The sequence below is a fragment of the Lepisosteus oculatus genome, chromosome 13, assembly GCF_040954835.1.
Source record: "Lepisosteus oculatus isolate fLepOcu1 chromosome 13, fLepOcu1.hap2, whole genome shotgun sequence".
Lineage (NCBI taxonomy): Eukaryota > Metazoa > Chordata > Actinopteri > Semionotiformes > Lepisosteidae > Lepisosteus > Lepisosteus oculatus.
The window spans coordinates 15,751,176-15,774,819 of record NC_090708.1 but is presented as its reverse complement, the minus strand read 5'-3'; the positions used below and the strand labels follow the sequence as shown (position 1 = coordinate 15,774,819).

The window sequence follows — 23,644 nt, the reverse complement described above, 5'->3', positions numbered from 1 at the left end:
AACAAATGCAAGCGCTAAATCATCAAGAAAAATGTACTTCTTCAATAGTTGGTTTTAAATTTTATACAGCCAAAATACTGTCACAGAAATCTGAAGCGTGTCGGTGCTTGGTAGATGCTGGAACATAAATGCAATAATCATAAAACTGAACCTCAGTTCACCAAACTGCGGTTTCTGCAAATGTTTAAATTCCAAGCAAGGAACTTCTGTTCTACAACACTAAGGAGACAAAATACAACTGAACTGAAAATGAAAGAAGAGAGCAGGAGCCGCCCAGCTGGCTCACCGAGTTCTGCCAGAGCGCGGGGGGATTCTGTGGTGCTCCAGAGCCCTGCAGTGACTGCCACACACTCGAGAACTCGTCCTCCTTGGCATGGCTCTGAGGACAGGAACCAACAGTCATTTATTCACACGACGCCATTACACACCAGGGGACATTCATTCAAAACAAAATAACAGAGCAGGAAACATTATACAAACATTCACCAACAAAATGCACCCAGCAACAATTATAATATAATAACAAAATTATTTTTTGGGGGTGCTCACTCTGCGGTCCATGTGGGTCCTAATGCCTCAGTATAGTGACGGGGACGCTAGACTGTAAACAGGCGCCGTCCTTCGGATGAGACGTAAAACCAAGGTCCTGACTCTCTGTGGTCATTAAAAATCCCAGGGCGTTTCTCATAAAGAGTAGGGGTGTAACCCCAGCATCCTGGCCAAATTTCCCATTGGCCCTTACCAATCATGGCCTCCTAATAATCCCCATCTATGAATTGGCTTCATTACTCTCTGCTCTCCTCCCCACTGATAGCTGATGTGTGGTGAGCATTCTGGCGCACTATGGCTGCCGTCGCATCATCCAGGTGGGGGCTGCACATTGGTGGTGATGGAGGGGAGTCCCCATTACCTGTAAAGCGCTTTGAGTGGAGTGTCCAGAAAAGCGCTATATAAATGTAAGCAATTATTATTATTATTATTATTATTATTATTATTATAATAAAATGTGAATTGTGAGTTTTTAGAACGTAAATCACACTATGGCATATGTCCAATTTTTCCGCCTCTACCAATGCATTCACCTGCACCCAGTCAAAAGAGCACAGGGGTTACAAGGTAAAACACAATGGCCAGGGATTTTTTTTTCTTTTAAATTAAGGGGATAAATTCTAAACCAAGCATCCATAATTAAAGGGAAAACAAACTATATGTATATTGACTTGAAGTGGACTACCTTCTGAGTGTTTTTCTGACTGAACGTCTTCTGAGAATGCCAGTTCCCCTGATTGTCCGCCCTGAGATTGTACACCTGCCTCCCGTTCAGTTGCTAACAAGAAATGGAAAAATGATGTGAAGACAAAAAGCCAAAGACCACTGCCTTTTACATCTCTTCACCATGTACGACAGTTTTCAATTACAATTTACATCAATTTCCCTTCGGGATCAATAAAGTCTTATCTATCTTTCCTTACCTGCGTGGGTACAAAAGGAGAGCAGGGGGAGTGATTGAGGCCTCCGATCTGCACTTTGTGAGGGTTAAGTGAAGAAGCAGGAAAGTAGGAGTTTTGGTGGGAAGCAGATGCTGGCTGGGGTTTCACAATGGCAGTCAGTTTCTGAGCACCATATTCCAGGCGAATGCCATGTGTCAGGTTGATTAAGGCACTTGGTGGAAGCCTATAGCCCTTTCCTGAAGAGCATCTAGGGGTATGACAAAAGAGAGCAAGATTTTACACAGGAACAATCACAATCATTTCACCCTAAACACCACAAGAATTAATTTTCAACAGTCAGAGGTCATAGGTTTAAGACCACTGTATCAGAATTTACAATGTTCATCTAATATCCAACTTACGGCCTCCCCTTTAGCCTCAATCACCTTTATTTTTGGACATTAACACAGTATTCATTTCTGAGGAACAAACCTTATTGTTAGGCCTCCTACAAATTCTTCATCAAAGACCACTTCATACAGGATTTCATCTTCTCTATCAGCTGTAGATGGATACAAAAACATTAAGAACTTAAGAAAAACATACATTAAAAAAATGTCCATCCTGACTTGCATTTTGCTTTCCCACAAAGATGGAACTTAAATTGCTCATCTGCACTTCCACCTCCTCATTTCATGATACATACAGGAGATAAAAAGTTCATTTATGCTGTGGTCTGCTATTCAAATGACTTTCTCCTATCCATCCAAAAAATCAAAATACAGTCAATTTCAAATGTTAGCCCTGCTAACATCAACCTCTTCTTACTGTTCTTTATATTTAAATGTCCTGACTGGCATATAAGCAGAAACACAAACTCCTGACATCATCACTATGGATATTGTCCCATCAATACCAATCAATTTTCTTGAGTCACAAGATTTAAGGACAAAGAAACAAAGTTATTACATTTTGCACCAGTCATCATTCAGAAATATTCATAAAAAGCAGGAATTCCGCATTCTGAAAGCTTCCCAGAATGTCACAATTCATGATGTATAGTAAGACAAGGTCTTAAGAAACAACTTGCTAAATTAAAAGAACACTTTAAAATCGATTAACTCATCTGAACCATGACTGATTATCACCTGAAAATTTCAGGCACTACTTCTCATTAAAGTCCCACAGATGTGGGTTATATTTACAATTGGATAGTAAAAAAAAGCCTGAAACAGGTGTTTTTCTAGGTTATTTGATAACTCCTGCAGAGGGCAGGAGTCAACCATGCCTCCTTAATGTCACCATTTCTGCAGTCCCCTTTAAGTGATAGTAAGACGGTTTCATAGGAATTGAATTAAAGGTGATAGGAAATGTATATAACAAGCATTTTGGAGAGCATCTCTTTACCTCCTTTGATTCCAATGACAGTTCCTCTAAGTCCGAGGGGGACAGAGAAGTTCTCCCTGACATTGACAACGCGGTCAAACAGATGATAATCTGCATCTTTGTCAGGAATGATTCCATGTTGCTGCTCCAATGGCTGCCAGAGAACAGAAAAGCCTTGGTCACACTGGAGACACGTATTGAGAGCAACAGGCCATAAAGAACTGTCGCTGCCCTCATGGACACACAGCAAACATACTGGGGACACACTGCTTATACTGTATGTCACCAGGCTGAGAGCTCTTATTAAAGAAATAATAAAAACCATTATGATGAAAAATGATTAAAAAATGATGAAAGGTTAATTTGATTTACACTCAAGAAGATTTGGACTCATTTTTAGAATAGGGAGATAGGTTCCCATTCACTTTGTAGCATCCTGAATTATAGAGAAATTTAACTGAATGACATTTATTGTTTGGCTTAGAAGGCACATTTTTCTCTTCCTGTTGGTCTGTGTAGGTGTAGGATTTCAATACTTGGTAGCAGGCTAGGGATCTCTGGTTGGTCAGGATATAGGCCCCGGAGACACCTTGTTTGTAAATAATGTAACTTGTATTTTGCATGTTTATGTTGCCTGTTATTTCGTGTGTTTGTTGTCATACTGACCGCTAGCGTATATTCTTGGAGAAATCTTTACAACTTGAGGTTATGAGTTTTTTTGCTTATTGACTAGCCTGCTTGCATATTTCATAAAACCTTAGTTGTAATAATATACCTTAAATGTCAGATTTTATTTGATAATTTTATTACAGCAGCTAAGTGATTTGATTTAAACGTTTTCCACTAATTCTGAGCATTAAAAAGACATTTTGCATTAGCCAGTTGCTTGCAAGTCACAACCCTGGCGATTGTGGCTATACTGCATGTGTGGTTAAGGCATGAGAATCGTCACAATGAAATCGAAGGCACGAATGCCCCATTATAGATTAAGCATGTATGAGCCTTGTCAGTACCTGGATGGGAGACCTCCTGGGAAAAACTAAGGTTGCTGCTAGAAGTGGCGTTAGTGGGGCCAATATGGGGCGCTCAGACAGTGGTCTATGCGGGTCCTAATGCCCCAGTATAGTGATGGGGACACTATACTGTAAAAAGGCGCCGTCCTTCGGATGAGACGTAAAACCGAGGTTCTGACTCCCAGGGTGTTTCTCGAAAAGAGTAGGAGTGTAACCCAAGTGTCCTGACCAAATTTCCCATTGGCCCTTACCAATCATTGCCTCCTAATAATCCCCATCTATAAATTGGCCTCATCACTCTGTTCTCCTCCCCACTAATAGCTGATGTTTGGTGAGCGTTCTGGCACACCAGGGCACCAATGCACCATCCAGGTGGGGCTGCACACTGGTGGTGGTGGAGAAGATCCCCATTACCTCTAAAGCGCTTTGATTGTAGTGTTCAGAAAAGTGCTATATAAGTGTAACCAGTTATTATTAATTAAAGGCAAAAAAAGGGGAATTAGCACTTGGGCATGCTGTGATTCATGGACTTTTGAACATTTATTCTTCAGATAAAATGAAAAACTATCCACACACAAAATTGCCTTGAATAATCGATTGAAGAGTAAAACTTACTCTGTACAAAAGATGTGGCTTCACAGTGACTCGTACTTTCTTGGTGCTCCTTTTTTGCTGCAAAACAGAAAATGTAGTGAGAATGGGGGGAAAACATTTTCACATGAAAACTGTGACCCTAATTTTGCTAAAACATTTTCTAACTCACTAAGTAAGTGATGGTATATTAGCACTTTGAAGTGCAGCACTCTGGTTAATTATGCTGTGTTAAGTCAACTGTTCTGCATTACCTTGCACTTGTCCACCTCCTCTTCAATCTTCTCCACAATCGCAGTGTCCAGGATCTGGAGATCACAGGAAGCACGCGAAGAGGAGCTCACTGGATGAGTCTTCAGCCAGGATGTTATTTCCTGAACTTTCTCAGCTCTGGTTTTGAAATTTGAAAGATGTAAGGTAATTACAGCAGCCATATCACCCTGCAACTCACAACTGGCAACCCACTGAAGCTAAGCAGGTGTGAGCCTGGTCAGTACCTGGATGGGAGACCTCATGGGAAAAACTAAGGTTGCTGCTGGAAGAGGTGTTAGTGCAACACCTAACCAGGGGGCGCTCACCCTGCGGTCCATGTGGGTCCTAATGCCCAGTATAGTGACGGGGACACTATACTGTAAACAGGCGCCGTCCTTCGGATGAGGTAATTAAAAATCCCAGGGTGTTTCTCGAAAAGAGTAGGGGTGTAACCCCGGCATCCTAACCAAAATTCCCATTGGCCCTTACCAATCATGGCCTCCTAATAATCCCCATCTATGAATTGGCTTCATTACTCTGCTCTCCTCCCCACTGATAGCTGATGTGTGGTGAGCGTTCTGGCGCACAATGGCTGCCGTCGCATCATCCAGGTGGATGCTGCACATTGGTGGTGGTGGAGGGGAGTCCCCATTACCTATAAAGCGGTTTGAGTGGAGTGTCCAGAAAAGTGCTATATAAGTGTAAGCAATAAATTAATTAAAATTAATTCCATTTAGTTATCCACACCATAGTGATTCTGATGACTTTTTAGCTTGCAGCTTCTGTTCTTTTTGCATTTGATGTTTCTTGCATTAGCTCTGGAATTTCATGTCCTTTCACGTGCCCTGAATTTGGACTCAGTAATTAACCAACATGGCTCACTGCTACAAACCTCTACCAGACCAGATAGATGAACAACGTTTTACTATGCTGCACAATCAAGCCATCATATTACGCCTACTGCAAGCTGACTCCATTAAAGGTTTGGCAAACAAAAGGAGGACAGATGCAGAATTGTCTGATAACCTGCACGATCACAAATTACGTGGCAAGCAGAAACTTGAGAATACTTGGCCAGTTACAAACCCAGCCAAGACAAACAGCACATGGCCACTTCTGCAGTGCTACCTAGGGAAGCATGGTTAGTAGGTTAACGACAATACTCTGGAACCTCTGAACTACAGGACCCAGCTCAAGCGGAAATGTAGGAAAGAACGGTAATTTCTAACCATACCCATTTTCATCTTCTCCAGGCCAGACATCATCTTCATAAAAGACATCTTCATGGCTATTTCTTGAAACATAGCTGAAAATCTCAGAAAACCTAAAATGCACATAAAAAGCAGAGACATGTTTTTCAATAATAAAAGTGCAGGACTTCTAAAATCAAATGTTAAAATCCTGAAAGTACATTTAATTGTCGCAATAGAATTTAACTGGTTACAAACCTTTCCAGATACTCTGCAAGAAGTTCTTCCACAGCAACAGAATACAGCCATTCATTCCCAGATTTTTTTGTGTACCCCGGCACCTCTTCATTTTTCTTATTGAATTTCAGATTGAGCCCTACATTGACTTTCTGCTCTCCATGTGGGCTAAAGAAAAAGTATAAGCACAATAATTGATCAAATATAATGCTGAATACATCACATTTCTCAATGTTAAGGAGAAATGTCATAACCAGGGGTTCATGCAATCTTAATTATAAGCTTCTCCAATGAGTATCGGCAAAAACAGATTGGCTTTCTTGGCTGTTGTTGCCAAATGTCTTTATCTTACATCACAACACACGATCGAGGGGTCAGTTGTGGTTCTCAAATAATTTTGTCACATATCAGCTTGATAACAAATGTTGCTACAGAAAAAGGGGTTTTGCATTGCCCGTCTCATCTCATGCAACGTTTCGGTTGTGGAGCCTTCACCTGAAGTACTTTATACACCCCGTGTATAAAGATAAAAGGTAGAAAAATTAATAGCTTACTTTTGTTTGGAACCTCTTCCAATAAATATACTTCCCGAAAACCTAGAGACAAGGTATGTGGTTATTCCGAGTCGACTAGCCAAAACATAGCCAGGGCTGTACTTCACTGAGTATTTCTGAGAAAAAAAAGAACAACAAAACAAAGAGAAAAATATTAAAAAAGGAATCTGCTTCACAAATTTAAAATTACCACCTCTGCACATCTTTGAAGATTAGTACTAACTGGTCTCTTAGCTTTTGTACTCAGCATTAGAACCTTGTTCAAATTGCACTTACGTGCTGATTGTGTATTAAGGCATCCAGCTGAGGTTCACAGGGAACAGTGAAGAGAACCCTGAACCGACCTTCACTGATGACATCGGAGGAATCCAGTACCTGTAAGTGATCATACAAAGGGACTGATCTATCACAACAGTGCAGGTGAATTTATTATACAGGCACGGCTACCCACAAAAACAAGTTTGAAGCTCTGCTGTTGAACTTCTCTCCAAAGTACCTTCATTGTAATTAGAGCCATTTATGAATGCTCTGGGGATCCAAACAAAGGTCAAAGATGACCATTTTACAAGTACAAAAATACTGGGGATATTAAAATACATAACTTTTATGTTCAATGGGATCTGCCAGTTAAGGTTTTTTTTCAAATCTATTTCAAACTGAAAGGATGCCTGCAATACCAACCTCGCCCACTGAGCCATAGTAGGGATTTCCCAGCATGAATACTGTAGTTCCAGGAGTGAAAAGCTCTTCCAATGTTTTAAAACAAGAGACAGAGGAATCGAAGGTTTTAAGATCCTGTTGAATAAAAAATACAAAGTAAATATATTTAAAAACCTTTTCCCCACAAGAATTCACAACTAAAATGTTTTTTTGATTACCAATTTGACAATTTAAAAGAACTAAATCTCTTCAGTCATGGACAGACAAGAAGTGAAGTCTTCCAAATCCTGAAATATGTGGTCAAAATTCACCCCGTGTATTTTTTCAGCACCAACAGTGAAAAACTAACCCCAGGACACAAGTGGAAACTAGAGATTTTACAATTGAGAATATGTGGCAAACGGGTATGGGAGTCTCAAACAAGCTACCCAGCCACATCCATGCAGTGGATACTATCAAAACCCTCAAGAAATGGATGAATGACTTCAGTGATTCAATTAGGTTCAAGCAACCAGAAGGGATGGAAAGGCTTCCTCTTGTTTACAATCACATGTTCCTTCAATATTATTAAGTCAAATTTTATTGGAATTTTATTCCATTGCATTCTTTCAAGATTTAAACAATTTCTTAAAATTGAGACATTACCTGAACAATTGTTTGATAAGCAAATGGAATTATCTGCTTGGCCCACTGTTTCTCCAGGTGAACTCCACCTTTCTGATCTAAAACATATTTGCGTCCAGTCATTAACTGGCCGTAGAGCAACACAGCAGTCTCATTTATAATGATGCCCTTTCTTCTGTTGTAGCTGTGGATGAAAGCAATAGGATTTCATTTAACCCATCAAAAATACACAGAATTCATGGTAAATATAAAAGCTTTTAGATATTTCTTCTGATTACAGTTATTACAGAAAATAATCAGTCTTGATGGTAGTATGAATACATTACGTACAACTCTACAGTGCTTTGTACTTCTTTCAGCCATATGCTTTGTTCTTTGTCACTCAAGTAAACCACTTTTGTTGGTGGCACCGTTTTGCCTGAATAAAGTTTCTGTACACCAGGGGGCTCTTCCAAATAAAATCTGAAATAAAGAAGTTAGATTCAGAGAAAAAAGTGTCATTTGTTTGAAAGGTACAAACACAACTGTACTCAAATTTCTTGGCTAACACTGAACATCTGCTACCCAATATACAGTAGGTACGAAAGTCTATCAAACGTGAAGAGCTTTTTTACCTTTAAATCAGTATTTTATTTATAAAAGACTCTTCCAATATAAACCTTCTACTTCACAGAGAAAAAAAGTAAGTTGCAGATGCCTAATTCTTTATAAAGGAGCTCCTGACCTAGAAGGACGCACACAAAAGTGGTCTCAATTCTTTTCAAAACATTCAGGTTTGAAGTTCAGATCTTCCAACGCTTTCCAAGTAATCTTACTTTGTTTCTCCATCTGACACGGCAACAATCCGAGCTTCTTCCAAATGAGGCCAGTTCACAAAGACTGATTTGTCCAGCACCGATGATGCAACATCAGCACATTCCTAAGGGGTTAAATGGACACAACAAAGCTCACTTAAAACTGACGCCTTGGATCCTAAGAAAATAAAGAGTGCACAGATGAATGGGGACATATCTCTTAAGCGTCTTCCATTCTGTAGTTTTGATTTTGTTTTCGTTCCCCAGACAAGAGTCTACCCTTCGCAGGACACTGGACAGTCCTCCAGCACTGTGTCATCTCTAAACACTCACGGGCTCAACATTATCCTCCGGGATGATCTCCAGAATCATGTTTTCCCCTCGACTGCTCTGCTGAAACACTTGCACACCATTCTTCTTTTTGTAAAACTGAGGAAATAAGTAAAACATTGTCCATTAATCTTAATGCGTACACATATACAGCACATATAAACTGCACATACATTTTCGGCAGATCTTGCACTGGATTTTTTTGATTGGCCATTCCAATGACATTTCCTTTTATAATCTCCCATTTCAGCGTCACAAATCATTCATCAACATGGTTCATCAACATCCAGCAGATTTCAGCCAAGCCCTCCGTCACTTCCTGTGCAGTCTTGGTTATAAGTCATCTAATGACCCCAACAGCTTTCTTTACTGCTTTAGCCAGTAAGGCCATTTAGCCTTTGCAAACTCACCTTGTGTCTGATGTGCTTCAGTGTGGGGAAGCCACAGAAATACAGAGCACCAGGGTCCACTTTACGACGCGTGTAGCTGGGATCTACACGCCAGGCATCCATGGAAATTAATTCATGCCTGGAAACAAACATTTATATTTATTTAAAAGTACAGCAGACCTGAGTACAGGAAACAAAGGTAAGGGTTCCAATAAATCGCAACAAAAAAAACTCATCCTGAGCAAGAAACACAAACTGTGGGCTCCTTTGGTTCAGTTAGCAAATACTAGCTAATTCAACTCAGTGGTGATTGGTACTCAGGTTCATACCAATAAATGTCAACAAAGAAGAAAAACTGGAAAACTACATCAAGACACAGCACGAGATTAGCTTTACTTTTTCAAAAATTGATTAAAGCAATAATTAAGTTTAATTTTATTACTAGGTTTTCTTTTACCATCATAAACTCATCAGATTTTTTTCCCCACAGTTGGGTAAAAAAACACTGGAGTATCTATCTGCTCTATGGCACAGTTTTTATGTCTCTTAAACAATGCAATGACCTGTCGATTCAAAAAGTATCTTATCTATATACTTCTGAATAAGAAATGAATTACCTGACGTGGCATTTTACGATGTCAGGAAATTTGCCAGGTAACGGTGAAGGGTATTGGAAATCCGTGTCTTTGTCATACCAGTACACAGCACACTCGCTGTGGCGATTTCTCTCCTGCTCACTTTTTGTCAGGAACGCGTTATAGGGCTCCATTGCTGACAGCAAACGTTTCTGGAAAACATTGCATTTGTTTTGTTATTCTATCGTAGTAGAGCAGCATTCGGCACGAAGATGAGCACAAACTAGGCCAACCGCCTTAAGAACAAAGCTGTTGTGTTACAGGCTGACAGACACAGTTACCATCTTCAAAAAATATCTGCGTACTTGCTGGATCTCAACATGAAGAAGTTTTACAAAATTACATTATTTGTATCTGAACTTCATCTAATACATTCGTAGGAAAAAATGTCACAGCTAAAAAAATAAAAATATACAAAAACAACGTTCAAAAAGTAATGAAACTACAATATAAGAGGCAGTTAACACTTTTAGGGTGCTTACATTCATTACAGAAACATGGCTAATTTGAAAGTTTATTTCTTAAGAGGTACACAGGTCTCTATTTTTCTTGGTCAGAGGACAAATGAGTTGAATCGGGCCTGATCACTATAAACATGAATTTACAGCCCAAAAACAAACTTATTGTTCCCAGTAAATCAATGCAGAAACTCTACTGAATTCTACTACAAATAAATGATCTGTAGCGGGAAAGAGATCCCCCGATACTTTTTGCCAACAGTTCAGCAGAGGTCAAAAGTGTGCATGAATCCCGAGAGGTTAACAGGAGGTCCAAGAGCCTCAGGTTGTCATGCATGACATGACTGCCTATATCAAGACCTAAGAGCTGGTGAAAAGGAACATCTAGATGAATGAGGTTACCCAGAGGTTGGCATCTGGCTTTGGAATAGTTTCAGAAATGATTCACACATATGTTCAAGATACAGGTGACTGCCAAAATAAAGGAAACGCCAACAGAAAGTGGCATTAGGCCACCACGTACCACCAGACCAGCTTCACCTCTTCACAGCTTCAGATATAGATTATACAAGTGTCTGGAACTCTATTGGAGAAATTCCATCTTTTGGTGTTTGGTTAGTTGTGGTGGGAAATGCTGCTCAAGCGCCACTTTAGAATCCTCTAAGTGCTCGAATAGGTTGAGATCTGGTGACTGGAACTGCCATGGCACATGGTTTACACTGTCTTCATACTCATCGAACCATTCAGTGACCACTCTTGCCCTGTGAACGGGGACATGGTCTTCCTGGAAGATTCCACTTCCACCAGGATAGACATTCTACACCACAGGATGAACATGATCACTCAGAATGGCTTTGTATTTATTGGCATGTGCCTTGCCCTGTGATCAGCTGAGTGGACCTAAACTGCGGCAGGAAAATGCTCCCCACACCACACAGAGCCGCCAGAACCCTTCGCTGCAGTCAACAAGCACTCGAGCCTGTAGGCTTCTTCTGGCATACCTTGTGGAGAGCAGGATGAAGGACAACTCATATGACCATATGACTTTTTTTCCACTGCTTAGTAGGCCACTGCCTGTGTTCTTTGCACCTGTGTACTGGTAAAAGTGTATTTTTAGGTGTAATAAGGAGTTTATGCACTGCAACCCAACCACAGCATACAGTGGTGCTAGAAAGCCTGTGAACTTTCTGAATTTCTGCATAAATTCAACCTAAAATGTGATCAGATCTTCATCTTAGTCAAAACAAATAGATAAAGAGAACCCAATAAAACAAATAACACACAAAAGAATGTACTTTTTCATTCATTTATTGATCCAACATTAAATGTATTTGTTGGAAAAAGTATGTGAACCTCTAGAATTATCAGTTCAGTTAAGGGGATAATTAGAGTCAGGAGTGTCAATCAATGTGATAACAATCAGGTGTGAGCTTGGGTGGCTCTGCCCTATTAAAAAAACATAAACCTGAGTCTTCACTACCAAAGTCTGGTCTTCACCACACAGGTTTGTGAATGCATGCCATGCTTCGATCAAAGGAGATTTCTGAGGACCTCAGAAAAAGACTTGTCTATGCTCATCAGGCTGGAAAAGGTTACAAAAAGACTTTGGACTTCACCAATCCACTGTCAGGCAGATAGTGTACAAATGAAGAAAATTATACACCATTGTAACTCCCCAGGAGTGGTCGTCCAACAAAATCACTCCAAGAGCAAGGCATATAATATTCCAGGAGATCACAAAGAACCCCAGGGTAATGTCTAAGGATCTGTAGGTTTCTCTTAAACTGGCTAGCGAGTCCACCGTCAGGCAAACACTGAACAAGAATAGTGTGCATGGGAGGATAGCAAGGAGGAAGCCACTACTCTCCAAGAAGAACATTGCTGCCTGTTTAAAGTTTGCTAAAGACCACTTGGATAAGCCAGAAGACTACTGGAAGAATGTTCTGTGGACAGATGAGTTGAAAATATAACTTTTTGGCTTAAATAAGAAACTTTATGTTTGGCAAAAACCAAACACTGCATTCCAACATAAGAACCTCACCCCATCTGTGAAACACGGTGGTGGCAGTATCATGGTTTGGGGCTGTTTCGCAGCCACGGGACCAGGAAGGCTTGCCATCATCGACGGAACTATGAATTCTGGATTGTACCAGCAAATTCTAGAGGACAATGTCAGTGCATCCATCCGTGAACTGAAGTTCAACAGAAGTTGGGTCTTGCAGCAAGACAACGACCCTTAACACACAAGTCAGGCTACCAAAGAATGGTTGAAGCAGAGGACATTTTGCGTTTTGGAATGGCCGAGTCAAAGTCCAGACCTTAATCCAATAGAAATATTGTGGCAGGACCTGAAGCAGGGAGTTCATGCAAGATAGCCCATCAACATCACCGAGTCGAAGCAGCTCTGTAAGGAGGAATGGGCCAAAATTCCTCCAAGCCGATGTGCAGGACTGATCAACAGTTACCGGAAACGTTTGGTTGAAGTCACTGCTGCTCAAGGGGGTCACACCAGTTATTGCAAGCATAGGTTCACATCACTTTTCCATCAAAAAAGACATTTAAAGTTGGATCATTTTGATCAATAAATGAATGAAAAAGTATATCCTTTTGTGTGTTGTTTGATTTATTGGGTTCTCGTTTTCTATTTGTTTTCCAAAGGGTTCACAAACTTTCTAGCACCACTGTACCTCTCTGCGAAGTACTCGACAGACTGTACTTGATGCAACTGCCTGTTCATGCCTTAGATTGACATTTACAGGCAAATGATTCAGACTTACTCATCTGTTTTGACTTGCATCTTGAACCAATGCACAGGCATCACGGTCAAGGATTATGCACTTTTGGCCACAGTTAACCATACTTTAATTATGTCTTTCCCTCGGACCTCCATGCCAACATCACTTTAGCTGCAGTTCCTCATGAAACATCAGCAAGCTGAGTTTTGTCACTGAAGCTCCTGCCAAATGTCCCGCAAAAATCACTCCTCTCTCAAATTCACAGAGATATTTTCTTCCAGCCATGATAGCCAAAATAATGGGCAATCCGGCCTGCCCAGCATTTTTATACATGATCTAAGCATAATGGGATGTTGCTTAATAAACTCACAAACCACACCTGGGTGGAACCACCTGCTTTCAATATACTCTGTACCCCTCATTTACTCAAGTTTTTCCTTTATTTTGGCAGCTACCTGTTTGCGCTCATAGACCTAGGCGGTCAGGTTTTACCCTAGTGAAATGACATCAGCTCCAAAAACCATTAGTGAAGATCCATGCCGTCAATTTTCATGGTTTACAGCTCATATAAATTCACTGCCATGTGCATGAGACCAAAATAATGCTCATGCTAGTCCCATCACCCACTGGACTCTAAAAATCTAAGAGTGTTTTTCATATTCAAAATGAGTGCTGGTGATTCAGTACATGCCACCAAACTTCTAGATGGGGATACACCAGCTTATGACCATGCACCTGGGGCCCTTGTTGCTCAAAGATGTACAATTACAATTTTAATCTGATGAATCGCCCACCCAACAGACCTGCCCTGGTACCAAATTATAACCATTTCCAAGATACAAAAGCACACCCGGGCAATATGAAGCCTAAAGATAATGAGAGCCTTGAGACTCCAACGAGGCTAGAGATGCATTTTTAATTAAAACTGACAGCTGTATGCTTAGAAATAAGCGTGTTCTGCGATGCAATGTGTTTTTTTTAAGTTAAGTAAAGCCTTATTTAGGAATACATTTACCTCATCGATGAATGGAATCAGAACAACGGCCTCCCATTCTTGTTGTTTACCATTCAGGTCAGTTTTGAAATCAAGTGGATAATATTCTATAATTGCAGATCCTTCTGATGTCATTAAATGCTGCAAAAGGGAAGAAAAACTTTTTTTATACATCATTCACAGATATGTTTTTTTACAGCATTAAGAACACATCTGTGGAATTGCACCAAGTTACAGCTGTAATCCAAGTTTAAAAAAATCACAAACCCGGTAGCACTCTGGCAGCAGGTCTTTACTGGCAGCTGGAAGGACAGCGAGCAACTGTTCAAATGGCATAAAAGGCTTTGCCATCTCAAACCGCATTTCCAATTTGCTGATGTTACGGATATCAGACAGGAAAGGAGCATAGTGGTAAGGATAGTACCTAAAATAAGGAGGAGACAGAAGTAAGAGCATGCATAAATGAAGTGCAACATGGTTTATTAGAAACTAATCAGTCATTTATGCCCGCTAAAAGCAGACGTCCTTTACTAATTCAAGTTTAAATCAATTGGTGCATATACCAATCTTTTCCCTTGGCACTCTGAAGGAAAAACACGTGCTCCACAATTCTGACTTCAGAAGTGTCCAAACAACAATACGTCTCACAAACTGCCAGTGAAACTCCAATTCATTTTCAGCTTCTTCCTCATCAGCCAATTGATTGCCTATGAGCTTGAGTGATGCCCTGCCTCCAACAGCCTCCTAAGTACTACACACACTATTCAGCAATTGCACTGCACCTTCTCTGGTGATATTCACACCCAAAACAATGAGAAACAGAAAACTTCTGTATTAACAAATCTATGCATATACTTTAATCAAATATTGCAATAATGTTTTATTCTAATCTAATTACTATTTAGGTCATTTCCTCATTTTCTGAAGATTCACTTTGTGTTTTTTTAAAAATTCTAATTGCAATAGAGACCCCCTCAATAAAAGCTTTCATTTGTATCCTCGTTCTTTTGCATAGGACGTATTACTCAGGCATCTGCTGAAAGGATGAAGCTCTCATCGAGAAGACCACATAGATTTATAATCTTAAAAATGTATAAAAATAGAATGCTGAGAAGGTTACATGATTACTGAAGCCTTACCAACTCCAAGACTGAACTCCATGGTAATAGTAGTGCAAGATCCATTGTATTGCTCTGACATAACACTCTGCCTGACCAGCCAGGAATTCACTAGGAAAGAAAAACAGTGTTGACAGCCGCTCACATCTTGCATCTACACATGACCCTCAAACGACTTTAATTTTTCAAAAACAAAAGCAGCTCCAATTAAGTATGCAGTGACAGATAGCTGAAAATCTTTTCCAGAAATAATTTATGTTAAAACGTCTTATCAGCAATTTAAAGCCACAATGATCACGTTTACAATTATTTAAGCAGGAGCTCCCTCACAAAGCGATCATTGTAGCACAAAGCAAACATGACTTACTCCGAAACTACTTCCACTTCCATTTTGGTCATGTAATACGTTCTTTTGTACTGTCTGAATTCTGTCTCAAACATGTCATCATCTTCACCATCCTCTTCAACGCAATCTAAGGTTAAAGCAACAGGAGGACATGCTAAAAGATGTTTATTTATATTAGGCACAAAGTGTAATTCGATTATGTGTCTTGTCACGGGGATTTACCTTTGGTAGGGAGCCCTTCAGTGTCTTTATTCTCATCCAGAGCAGCTAAACACAGGGAGTCCTCCAGCATCTTAACACGTATAATACAAGAACTTGTGAGCATACAGTCAGTGATAATTGCAAACAAACACCCTGAAAAATGCAGGTAACATTTAAGACCTTCAATTTTACAATTCACTTTACAAATTTGTACATATTTATTTACAACTGTTTATATAAATGGTCACGATTTATCATATTTTTTCATTCTATTCTCAGAAAACTCCGACTATAGCAATATAAAAAAGTAATAGAAACTAGGAATTTCTAGGTTTTCTCACCAATTATGTTAACTGCATAACCAGACATATTTCTATTAAAGACAAAAGTACTTTAATATAAAGTAATGGGACCAAAATTAAACTTTGGCCATCAAAGAAGAGAGAACCACTGGTATGTAGTAGTTTTTCAGAAATGAAATTCAACTGCCAAATCAGTCAAGAGTTAGAAATGGGTCTAAACTGCTATGTTCTTGGTATCATGTAGTTCTATGTACCAACCCAAGTTGGAATTGCCAACAGTGTCTCGATGCACGACCTCATTCCTTGTGCCCAAAGGGAAGAATAAGGCACTGCGAGCAGGCCCCTCTGGCAAGAGCAGATACTGAGCCAATGATACACTACAAAATCAGGAGGCCCAGCTCTGGTTGGAGGAGAGGCATGTCCCCTCATGAAAGTGAGGGACATCATGGAGGTCACCGGGAACTGAGAAGGATTAGTGTGGTCAGAAGTCTACCTGGGAAGTGCCATTCTGGGCATCCTAGTCACAGTCGTGATGTAATTTTTTGATGAAGGTTTGTTCTTGTTAAAACACCGTGGGTCACAGTCACGGAAACAGTGCACACCAGGGCCAGGCTTAAATGGGAAAATGAACATATAAGATAACTGCAGTTGAATTAGGAATATTCTCCTACCTTGTTTCTCTTTCCTTCACGACTCTTGGCTTCTTCTGCCGCTATACCTGCTGCCTCGTTTAGGTACTTATTCCCCACCTTGCTCTCAAACCACTTCAGATCCACAAAAACTTCACTGAAATGTTCACGGTCAAACTGATTATAGGAGAAGAAGAACATAAGGTTACAGGAGAAATCAATTTAAACTTGCTCTGTTGGTTGTTAATAGCTAACCAGGCTCAGCATCCTAACCCACTCAGCAGTACTACCCCAACAATATCCTATTCCAATCTAAAGTGTGTTTTCAAAAAGATTTGGCTACACTCCTCCTTGCTCACAATAAAAGCCTAGAAAACACAATGTTTTCAAGAAAACTACACATTTATTTTTTACATTGGTTTACACAGATATTTCCCAATGCAGTTATCAATATATGCAAATAAATCTCGTAAAACACTCAAGATTCATTTTCAACGGTCATTTTTCCCCCCTTAATTTAAGAATTTCACTTCAAGAACATTTTGATGATAATGTTCATGGCACAAAATAATTTTGGTGGATAGCTTTGTCTCAAATTAAATGATGTGTTACCTCAGATAGCTTTTCAAGGTACTTCTCAAAGTTGGCAAGGTTTAGGTTTCCATTTTCATTAATGTAGCCTGATGAGAAACAAAAAAGTCAGATAACCTGACAAAAACATTCCTTTGTTTTCGGCTATAGGTAAAAAACAATACTGTTTCAACACACATACTGTTCATGAGGCAAATGGATCAATCTTATCGAAACAGTAACAAAATAGTCCATTTGTTTTGATTCAGTTATTAAGGGTATTTTTTCCAAGGTTGTTAAGGCCCTGTTGAAAGCTGAAAAGAACAGACTGTGCAAGGGACACAGAAGATACGCGGCCAACTTTCAAAACAAATTTCATAGTAGACTCAGTAACTTCAGTCATTATCAAGTAATGAAACATCAGCATGCAAAAATGAAAGCGTCTGCTTACAGAATAAATGAAGATAAATGCTTTATTCTATCACAATCTGCTTCAGCAAATTGGGTTAGAAAGACTTTCGATTACATCTGGTCGTTCATATATGCTTACCTCCTAGTTTTGGCAAAACGCTAATGTAGGTTCTATAGAGCAGAGGCAGTGCATCATGGTTGATGTGCAAGTGAGGTAGATGAGGTATAAAATCATTGCCCACCAAGAAACCCATCAATATCCAGTCATCAATTATCCGCTCAAGGTTGTACTCAAAAGATATTTTGTCCTTCAAAAGAGTGCATAAACCAATATTAAAGGAGGTCTGAAGAATTTAGCACAACAGAAAATAAAAGAAGGTATAGTAGCACAAAACTTCAAAGGTTGCCACAATAGATTGCATTAGATACTTTGGTATTTAAGAACATTCATAACATTTAATTCCACGTTCTTATGTAGTTTGTCACATTCAAAAACTTCACACAGATACACACAATGAATAAGACCTGTTTTTCACCAGTTCAAACTTAACGATAAACTAAGAATCACAATCATATCATTAATGCAGAGATGCATAAGCCAGCAGCCATATCACCCTGCAACTCACAACTGGTAACCCACTGAAGCTAAGCAGGTGTGAGCCTGGTCAGTACCTGGATGGGAGACCTCCTGGGAAAAACTAAGGTTGCTGCTGGAAGAGGTGTCAGTGGGACCACCAGGGGGCGCTCACCCTCCGGTCCATGTGGGTCCTAATTCCCCAGTATAGCGATGGGGACACTATACCCTAAACAGGCGCCGTTCTTCGGATGAGACGTAAAACCGAGGTCCTGACTCTCTGTGGTCATTATAAAATCCCAGGGCGTTTCTCGAAAAGAGTAGAGGTGTAACCCCGGCGTCCTGGCCAAATTTCCCATTGGCCCTTACCAATCCCTTACCATTGGCCCTTACCAATCATGGCCTCCTGATAATTGGCAACATTACTCTGCTCTCCTCCCCACTGAGAGCTGATGTGTGGTGAGTGTTCTGGAGCACTATGGCTGCCGTCGCACACTCGTGGTGGTGGAGGGGAGTCCCCATTACCTGTAAAGTGCTTTGAGTGGAGTGTCCAGAAAAGCGCTATATAAGTGTAATTAATTATAATAAGAGAAAGCACTGCAACAGTTTACAACTTTATTCGAATTGTATAACTAACTGTGGTCTCAAAGCCTGTGACTCGTGCAGGCCACTGTTTTTTTCTAAAGCAAAGCCACGTATTTCTTTTAATTTCCCAAAAGGAATTACAAGGCTCCAGACTGGAACCTGTGACACCATCTATCTTATATTAAAAATTGATTTTACAATGGCAACCACAGACACACATTTTAAGACGTAAAGCTCAGTTGAAATATTCTAAAACTGAAAAGGGATAACAGCGTATGAGAACAGTGACAGCATGCAAGAGATAATGAAAACATCTCTCTGATACAGTTGGGTCTGCAACCACATCTGTCATTTTCCTATTCCTAACCCCTGTTCCAAGAGGAGGATACAAACAGTAAATTCACATGCCATAGCACATGAAAGGTACTGACGTAACTGATATATTAGCAGTGTTATTAGATATATTATCTTGAACTTGGAAAATGTTCAAGATAAATCCTTGCCTTTTCGCCCCAAAAGATCCCAAAGCATTTTACACATCATGAGGTGATACATTTCACGCACCACAGATGTGCACCATCTACCTCTCTGATGCAAGGAAGCATCGCTACATTCCAGACCAGTTGAGGAATTAAGAAATTACTTCACCAGTTAAATTAAATGGAGGCCTTCAGGTAGGCCAGACTGGAGTAAACGACTCACCCCTGTGAACAGTGCCATGGGATTTTATTTAAAGTAGCCAGGACTTTGGTTTAACGTCTCATCAAAAGGACAACTGATCAATATAATTGTAAACTGGTTTGGAATATTCTGGCCAAATGGATGGATTTAGACCCTGCCTTGTTTACCCTCCATACTTATGAGACCAGAATACAGAGTGGCAAGACTGCTGTCAAAGATATCCTTAAATAAACTTTTGCAATTCCAGTTTCAAATAAAAAAAATAAATGAAGCTCTTCTAAATATGCTATGGAAATGCATCACAACGAGCAACCAATATTTTAAAATAATATACTGTGTATATTTCCAAGGTGAAAATAATGAGTTTATTATTACTTACCCGCAGCTCTGAAAATTCATAGTCGATGTACTCTCTCATCAGGGACAAGTGCAACAAGTGAAATGTTGTCTCTTCAGGTGTACTTATTCTATATAAAACAAAACACGCATAAGTGTCAAAAAGAGAAGGAGCAACATGAAATTCAAATATTAAATGGCACTGACTTATGCACTTGCCTTTTCTGTGACTTTTTACCACCAAAACGAACTTCTTCTCTCAAAAGAGAGAAGTGAGGTTCATGGCTTGTCAACCCAAGCATTATCTACATGGAAGAAGGAAAAAGAAAATGGTATAAATATTTAGCCAGCAGGTAAGAAAAAGTTACTTTAATTCTACTGGAAACATTTATAATTATTTTGCTCTGACATTTCATAACAGCTCTTAGGTTTACATTTTGGGAAGACCTTATACTACAATCTCAGTCTGTTAATGAGGGAGGTTTAGTGACAACTAAAGGTACTCATGATAGTTTTATTAGCATCCTAAAATTATTTAATAAGCACTTTTATAACGAAAGTTGTTCAATCCCGTAGTTCAATTTTTTTTAAAGGCAACACCTTTAAATGCTTAAAAGTCATGTACAATCAAATGAAAATGCATGCATTTTTCAAACTAAAAAATACATACCAGATCAGCATCCAAACCATAAAGACAGTGCCTGGTATTGGGGTCATGGTCTGGCCTGGCATTTTCTGACCGAATGAATTCCATGATTTTGTGTTCTCCTTCTCCAGGGGTCTGTACAGTAAATAAATAGCAGATTTGTGATCATAATACCTAGCATGGAAAACTCTCGAGACTGCAGAGGTACACCGGAACATAAATCACATCACGTATCGAATTACTCTGTTTCTCTATTTAATTATATACCTCATGACCGGAGAGGTAAACTCGCACCCTCTGCCATGATTTTTCTGTGGATATTTTGTTATGCACAAAATACTCCAGCTGCTCCTGGAGTCTGGCCATAAATTCTGTTCCTAAAAAAAAAAAGAGAAAAGGCATTTGAGGGGTACAGTACAAACATGTCAGAAAACAAGGCAAAAGATGAGCGAGGTGTCAACATAGCCCCAGCTGTGTAGTAGCTACCTGGAGTAATGCAGTTGGAGTCAAATCTAGCCTCTGTAGGAAGAACTTCTCCTTTCTCTAGGGCCTTCTTAATTTTATCTTCAGCTTCTTTTGCTGACCTTCAAATAAAACAAAAAAATAAAAACACTGCCCATAAAGTATCAACCTCCCAGACAGACTACCTTTGAATCCGTGGTACACGAAACAAACCGTGTTGTTACCTAAAGCGCCTTCCGCGCTGTTGGTTCATTTTTGCGCGAGGAGCCACTCCATCCACGGCCATGAAGAAGACCTTTCTCGGCTTAATGATACGAAACAGCACTTCCAGATAGTGAAAAATGTCGGCAAATATTTTCTCTTCTGAGATTCGGAAGTGCACGTCTTCATCATTGGGGTGGGAGCACTGATGAATAATGCCATTCATGTCCAAGTACAGGTTGTCAAATTCAGGAATCTGAAGCAAGGGACAGAAACAGACTGCCTTTAGCCTCTACCGGGCAATAAAGCAACATTAAGTCGGTCGCCTGCGCCTCAAAGTGAACTGCAACAATGTCGCTGTTTCGGCTGTAAAGTCTACGAGAGTGCGCTCTTAAATGAAGCTTTAAATATAAAAACTAATTTACAATATTTCCCAAAGCAAAATAAACCAACGTGTTAGCCGCCCTGGATAGAAGCTAAAAATAATAAATACATAGAAAAGGCGACCTCTGTAACGAGAGAAAGAGATAAGAATATCGTTTAGATGTATTGACTACAAATGCAACTATGAGGATTATTACTGGTTCTGTTCGCAGCAACAGGACAAAATTACATATTGAGCATGTTTTTACAAATCAAGTAAAACTGCTGTTGTCAGGGAGATACTAAAACCAAAATGTCTTATATTTATTGTATCTACTGTATTCAATTGCAGATGTTTCCGCTCATAAAACAACTTTAAAAAACAATTGCTTCTTAATGACAACAGTCATTTATGCGGTCTAAACTAAACAGAAAATGAAAACTCATACTGAAGCTCAATTATTTTATAGAAAAAATAAACAGACAGAGCTATGCAATTAAATCAGAATCAGAAGGAAGGGTTGTATGGTGTAACTCGTAAGGCCTATATATTCTTACCTGATGTTCCTTAACAACTTCACTCAAACAAGGGTATCTCTCCGAAATCCATCGGTAAAATTTCGGTACACCCATCCTTACCACAACCTCGTCCCGAGAGATTAAAAAAAAATGAATTGCAGTGTTGCAGTAAAAGTTTATATTCCTACGGAGGCCAGTTTTTATTTTTGCTTCTATGCCAGCGGGGAAGTGCGGACGGTCAATTCGAAATTGCTGTGACGTAAGACTGATATGGATACAGTACAATGCTAAAATAACAATTCATCAATTTCCACTAAAAGACTTGTAACGAAATTTCATTTTTTTCCTAATCTTTCGCCAAGATTAAATAAAGCAAGAGCTTTTTGTTCAAACGTTAAATTGTTTCCCTTTCTTATTATTTGTCCGACAAATAATCAGTCCCGGACTGCTTCGACTCACAGTAAAGGTTCCTATGGACTTTAAAACTGTCAATTACTGCCGTTGTGAGATTGTTAAATCTGCGGCGGCGGAGGAATAATAAATAAAAGTAATAAAACCAGTGCTAAATAAAATAAATATTAAGGTCATATTTAATCAAACACGGTGGATTAACAGTCCTTAAAACCGCAGACGACAATACAGTGGCTAGGATTGTCCACATTAGGACAAATAAAACTGCTGATGCGTGTCAGACGATGGGGTAAAGTAAGGCATTCAACAGAGGATAAAATCTAGAACCCCTTAGAATTCGGGTGTTAGAATGACAAAGGGCAACACCTGCACTATTCCGGAAAAGACGGCTCAACCTCGCCATCTCGTCAAAAAGACTGTGTGATACTGTTCGGTTTACTGAAAGTGAACTTTATTACACATACTTTGACCAATTGGGCTAGTATTTTGCCCGCACCAGTTCAACACAACGATGCCGAGTGATTAGCGATTTATTAACTGTATTTTTCGTGATTGAAGTTTTGCCATGTTCAACAAAGTGGATGTCAGTTGAATGGTAACGTTTTAGTGTTTCTGTTAAAGGAACGCGGATGTCAGTTGAATGATTTTTTAGAGAATGTTCCTGTTAAATTAAAATTATAGTAACAATAGTAACATCTTAGAAATGCATTTTGAGATAAACATTTAAGATGCCTTTGTAGTATTTCATTTTTCGACCTTCACTGGAGAATAGAAAATCTGTTACATAACTGGAATAAGAAGGCCAGAATTAAACTGCACTTAGTCAAACGTCGTGTCTGTATAATAACAGAACTTATCCAGGAGATACGGGATATTTCATGAAGTCCTTCAAAAAGTGATGAGGGGGAAATTCATTCAGGAAGGCTTTGGAGGGACTATTGTTATAAGAAAGTTTTGGTAATTTGTGTGGAGCACTAGATTACACTAATTTAAAAAAGAACAGGTTTTCAGTAAATA

The 23,644-nt window shown here is 39.5% G+C and overlaps 1 protein-coding gene across 2 annotated transcripts in view; it reads right to left on the bottom strand.

Moving 5' to 3' along the window:
- The window catches only part of xrn1 (5'-3' exoribonuclease 1), a 30,190-nt gene extending 7,553 nt beyond the window's left edge, over positions 1-22,637 (bottom strand). Inside the window, exons 1-33 of one of the 2 annotated variants that reach the window (XM_015361300.2) lie at positions 22,256-22,637; positions 21,358-21,590; positions 21,158-21,255; positions 20,939-21,048; positions 20,696-20,806; positions 20,245-20,330; positions 20,069-20,156; positions 17,989-18,157; positions 17,481-17,548; positions 16,911-17,045; positions 15,959-16,028; positions 15,758-15,863; positions 15,412-15,501; positions 14,540-14,696; positions 14,294-14,413; positions 10,068-10,237; positions 9,472-9,589; positions 9,065-9,160; positions 8,753-8,856; positions 8,268-8,399; positions 7,959-8,121; positions 7,335-7,448; positions 6,930-7,028; positions 6,654-6,769; positions 6,121-6,267; positions 5,907-5,996; positions 4,675-4,810; positions 4,445-4,501; positions 2,838-2,970; positions 1,923-1,992; positions 1,473-1,698; positions 1,235-1,327; positions 287-379 (exon numbers count right to left, since the gene is read on the bottom strand). In XM_015361300.2, coding sequence (XP_015216786.2) covers positions 287-379; positions 1,235-1,327; positions 1,473-1,698; positions 1,923-1,992; positions 2,838-2,970; positions 4,445-4,501; positions 4,675-4,810; positions 5,907-5,996; positions 6,121-6,267; positions 6,654-6,769; positions 6,930-7,028; positions 7,335-7,448; positions 7,959-8,121; positions 8,268-8,399; positions 8,753-8,856; positions 9,065-9,160; positions 9,472-9,589; positions 10,068-10,237; positions 14,294-14,413; positions 14,540-14,696; positions 15,412-15,501; positions 15,758-15,863; positions 15,959-16,028; positions 16,911-17,045; positions 17,481-17,548; positions 17,989-18,157; positions 20,069-20,156; positions 20,245-20,330; positions 20,696-20,806; positions 20,939-21,048; positions 21,158-21,255; positions 21,358-21,590; positions 22,256-22,330 — 3,873 coding nt within the window. In that variant the 5' untranslated portion in view covers positions 22,331-22,637. The remainder of the gene's footprint in view (positions 1-286; positions 380-1,234; positions 1,328-1,472; positions 1,699-1,922; positions 1,993-2,837; positions 2,971-4,444; positions 4,502-4,674; positions 4,811-5,906; positions 5,997-6,120; positions 6,268-6,653; positions 6,770-6,929; positions 7,029-7,334; positions 7,449-7,958; positions 8,122-8,267; positions 8,400-8,752; positions 8,857-9,064; positions 9,161-9,471; positions 9,590-10,067; positions 10,238-14,293; positions 14,414-14,539; positions 14,697-15,411; positions 15,502-15,757; positions 15,864-15,958; positions 16,029-16,910; positions 17,046-17,480; positions 17,549-17,988; positions 18,158-20,068; positions 20,157-20,244; positions 20,331-20,695; positions 20,807-20,938; positions 21,049-21,157; positions 21,256-21,357; positions 21,591-22,255) is intronic. The other variant, XM_015361299.2, reaches the window with a different exon arrangement.
- Positions 22,638-23,644: the final 1,007 nt, after the last annotated feature.